General features: G+C 27.7%; 1 protein-coding gene across 1 annotated transcript; it reads left to right on the plus strand.

The window, feature by feature from the left end:
• The first annotated feature begins 456 nt into the window (after positions 1-456).
• On the plus strand, positions 457-3,323 carry LOC119840127 (transcription factor A, mitochondrial). Its single transcript, XM_038366640.1, has 5 exons — positions 457-689; positions 846-1,059; positions 1,449-1,607; positions 2,054-2,250; positions 2,867-3,323. Exons 1-5 carry the CDS (start codon positions 616-618, stop codon positions 2,973-2,975), a joined length of 753 nt encoding a protein of 250 aa, XP_038222568.1. The 5' UTR covers positions 457-615; the 3' UTR covers positions 2,976-3,323.
• The last annotated feature ends 1,334 nt before the right edge of the window (positions 3,324-4,657 follow it).

The following is a 4,657-nucleotide window of genomic DNA, read 5'->3' on the forward strand; positions in this document are numbered from 1 at the left end:
TATCCCTTGAATTACTTGGTATACCCTTTCCTATTTCTATTAATTGTCTGTTACTCGACTTCTCCTGTTAAATATTGTGAAGACAGTGGAGATTTTATCCATCGAAATAGTATAAAATTGTAAATAATTATTGTATTATTTATAGTAAAGTAACTTTTACGTAGAAGTTGATTTAGTTTTTGATTCACTAATAATTTTTATTATATTTACATAGATTATTAATTAAAGTTGTATATTTTATATTGATAAGCACCACTTCTCTGATTATACGCGTGCTTAAATCTGTCAATATTGTATAAAATTAGTTTCCCTACCTTTTAAAACTTGACACTGGCAGATAGTTCTGACTTATTGCCATTAAAAAAAAAAAAAAAAAAAAAAAAATCTATGGCTTGCATTCTAGTTCATCGTCTCTCAACGTCAACTTTATCCTTAGACTTCTTTCATGGCACTCTCTAGTTTTGAAAGGTTTTGTTTTGATTTGACGTTTGGGTTTGTCATTTCACGTTTGAGTATTGATAATGAAAGCGAGTTTATTTTCCGTCGGCGTCTTTTAAATTTTACTTGTTTTTCTTTTATATAAATGATAACTTCTGTCCTACAGTTATAAAAAAAATGGCGTGTCTATCATATATTTGTCGATTGAGTAATAACATAATAGGAGGTTATCGGAATATTCTGCAAAGCAGGTAAGATTGAGGTTATGATAGTTTACTTTGTTTATTTTGTATTGTTCTTTTCATAGCACAAGTAATTTCAATAGAATGGATGAAGAACATTTACATAAATTCCTTATAATGCCATAGTACATACTGATACAATTTACAATAAATATTTCCAAATAGATCCAGTTGGATATATTCAATCCAAACATGCGATTATTCAACTAAGAAATCGGCCGAAGAAAGGCTAGGTATCGAAAAACCGAAGCGTCCTTTAACTCCATTCTTCAAGTTTATGGCACAGATGCGACCTGCGCTTTTAGCTAAGAATCCCAGCATAACATCAAAGGAAGCAATTTCATGGACTTCAAAACATTGGCAACAATTGGATAGTGAAGTAAGTTATTGAATATTATATAAAAATTACCATATTTGTGGGATACTACTTCAATACTAATATAATATACTAATTCAATTCAATTTGAGGAAGTGTTAAATCAATAATAATGTTTGACAAAAAACTAAACCATCTTTAAATTGTTAGAACTAGGCCAAATGTAGATGGTACCGCATGGCTGGCACTAGCTTTAATTTTAAAAAAATAATAGTAATTATTGGTTCATACAAGAAAAAGTTTGAGGTTACAAAAAATATACAGTATAAATAATAACCTACTCTTTTTTTCAAGTTGTTTAAAAATAAAGAAATCTCACAATATATTGTTATGATAATTTTGTTAGAACAGGACTGAATTTTATTGTACCTGTATGTTTATTATTTTATTAGACCAAGTTGCAAATGACCAAAGAATACGAAAAAGATTTGAAAGACTACAAAAAAATAAAGGAACTCTACCAGGCATCACTCACAGACCAGCAAAAGGAAGACATAAGAAAAATGAAAGAAGAAATGGCTCTTGCAAAGGAGAAGAGGAAACTGAAACAAGTTAGTATAATGGTGTTTGTCATTTGTCAATCATGCTGTGACATAAAAAAAAAATGCGCCATAACAAGCACCATATATATAATTCCTACTAATTTTATAAATGCATAAGTATATAACATAACATAACTGCCTGTATTTTTTTCATGTCTAAAACACTAAGTTTAAAGACCTGATATCTTTAAATCCACTGGAAGGGTAACGACATTACTTCGTTTATGTGGGCAAAACCGTGAGCTAGTATAACATAAAAATGTTCAATGATTCATTTTTTTTTATTATGGCAGAGCAAGCAAAGAAGCAGGTGGGCCACCTGATGATAGGTGAACACTTTTCACTTTTCTAGAGCCTAAAGTTCTTTAATTTTATTATTTCCAGCAATTAAAGTTTAAAATTTTGGCTGTATAATTAACATTTGTTACTTTGTGTACTCTCTCTCACAATTACAGGATCATAAAGAGTTAGGTAGACCAAAGAAACCTATGTCTTCATACATTTTATACATGATGTCCAGAAATGACAAATCATCTGAAGTGAAGGACTTCAAAAATTACCAACAAAAAGTCAAAGCAGATTGGGTTAAATTAACAGAAGCTGAAAGAGTTAAGTTTGAGAAGCAAGCTGCAGATCTAATGGCCAAATATAGGTATGTAGTATATGAAGGTATTTCTATCAAAATGCAAAAAAAATCTCAATATCCAGGGTGTTAGATATACATCCTAGTTCACTGCCAATTGGAATACTACATGTTCAAATATTTCACTGAATTTTCATTCTTAAATGAGTACTTAGGTATTTCTACATTTGGGGCAAGAATCATTTAAAATTTCATGATGTTAGACACATGTACATTCTCATTTATATATTACTAGCTGCGCCCCGCGGTTTCACCCGCGTAAGTCGGTATCCCGTAGGAATACCGGGATAAAAAGTTGCCTATATGTTATTCCAGTTGTCCCGCTAACTACAAACCAAATTTCATTGCAATTGGTTCAGAAGTTTTTGCATAAAAGAGCAACAAACACACACACATCCTTACAAACTTTCGCATTTATAATATTAATAGGATTTATAAATAGAACTATAATTTATATAATGTCTAAAATAAACAAAGAAGAATATCTATGTTGCTTTAAGTTTAATAGGAAGAAAAATATTTGAATAATACTTAAGACTAAGATATATATCTGAATATTTTGTTTTCATATTTTTATAACAGGGTAATGGTCATGTTTTATGTATAAAATAATTGATTATTTCAGGAAAGAGCTAGAAGCATGGGAAATGAAAATGATATCAATTGGTCGTATGGACTTGGTGCGCCAAAAATCCACACCTAAAAAGAAAGCAAAGGCTGAAAAAGATGAATAGGAACTCGGGTGCTCTGACAATTCAACTGATACAATCAAACATAGTCATAATATGTACAGTGATAATGTACAAACCCCTAAAGATATAGTTGTAAGTGAAAATGAAAATAAAGTTGAGTCCTCAAACTCTGAATCTGAAAACAGTATTACAAATAAGAGATCAGAAGAATGTCAGAGCACGGGTGCCAGTAAAGTTGATGATCAGACTGAGGCAAAAGTTTCTAGTGAAAGAGAGAAAAGTAAGAACTTTATGAATAAAGTTAAGCGCTTCTTTAAATTTTAGTTATAGTTTATGACTTAGTTGCAATGTAAATCGTGTCATGTAAGCTCATTATAAGATTTGTGTACATATTTTGTTTCATTTATCCTTATTTCTTTAGTTTTGTACAACTGGAAAATTTTTTGTTTATTTAAAATTTTTGTATTAGAATGTATTTTACTTGCCTCTTTATCAGTATTTATTATAGTTTTTCATCATCGTGACAATAGTCCATTTTAATATTCCTTTATATTTGATAAAATCACTTGTATTTACCAATTGTAAATACTATTATAAACCTTATGATATACATTATTAATTAAAAAAGTATTTTTGTACCTTCAAGCTGGCTTACTTGCATTAATTTTATTTTCATTACTATACAATTTTAGCTAAGAAAGTACAATAATTTTTTGTTCAAACTTATTGTCGACTGATCTATTTTTTTTATTCCTAATGTAATTGTATGATAATTTAATAAAAAAAAATTAATCACCAACTAACCATATAACTATGAAATACAGTTTCAGATGTCTGTCGACCAGGATTATACAATAAAACAGGAAGAAACATGAAAATCAATTTAATCAAAATTTTATCATTCCATAAAAAACATTAACTACTAATTTCATTATTGCTTATTATATAAGTGTTATAAAATAAAATAAAAAATACAAATGAAACTATAGGTGGTAATTTTTTTATATATAGAAATATATTTTGTGTTATTGGCTTTATCTTTGGTTAATATAAATGAAATTAAATTTAATATATTACTTGAATATGGAATTTTTATCATGGATTTGAAAGTATAGTTGCATTGGTTTATATTAGATAACTAATCAATTTCTAGTACATCAGGCTTATTAAATATTTTTATATATATATTAAAAATAAAATCACAAATGAAGCATTATCATATTTCAATATAAAATTGGATATTTAAAAAGATAAATAAAAACAAATTACTCATATGAAATGTCAAAAATTATAGATTAAAAAAATATAAATCAGCCTGCCTTTTGTTGAAAACTTTATTTCATTGCATTACATAAGTACGAAACATAATTGTATAAGAATTAATGAATAACGAACATGAGCAACTTAAAAAGCACTCTTTATAGACCAATTACTAAAAATATTCAATCGAAATTGTTCAGTCACAGACTGCCATAGTATTTATGTTAGTTAACAAAAATTTCTACACCTTTTAAATGCAAATTATAAAAACTAAAAATAAACTATTTTCATTCCTCTTTATTATTGGTTAAAGATATTATACTATTATAACATTACAAGATATTCAACCAACTATGTATAATAATGTAAGTAACAAACTATTTAGTAACAATTTGCTAATGTAACAAAGTACAAAAATAACTTGGATTACTAAATTATTATTCTTATAGTAAATGCAATGTTAT

This window comes from Zerene cesonia, chromosome 5 (genome assembly GCF_012273895.1).
Source record: "Zerene cesonia ecotype Mississippi chromosome 5, Zerene_cesonia_1.1, whole genome shotgun sequence".
Taxonomy (NCBI): Eukaryota; Metazoa; Arthropoda; class Insecta; order Lepidoptera; family Pieridae; genus Zerene; species Zerene cesonia.

Coding starts and splice junctions, on each gene's coding strand:
- LOC119840127 (XM_038366640.1), top strand. CDS start 616: ATGGCGTGTCTATCATATATTTGTCGATTGAGTAATAACATAATAGGA. Junction 690..845: donor CGGAATATTCTGCAAAGCAG/GTAAGATTGAGG, acceptor ATTTCCAAATAG/ATCCAGTTGGATATATTCAA. Junction 2,251..2,866: donor GATCTAATGGCCAAATATAG/GTATGTAGTATA, acceptor TGATTATTTCAG/GAAAGAGCTAGAAGCATGGG.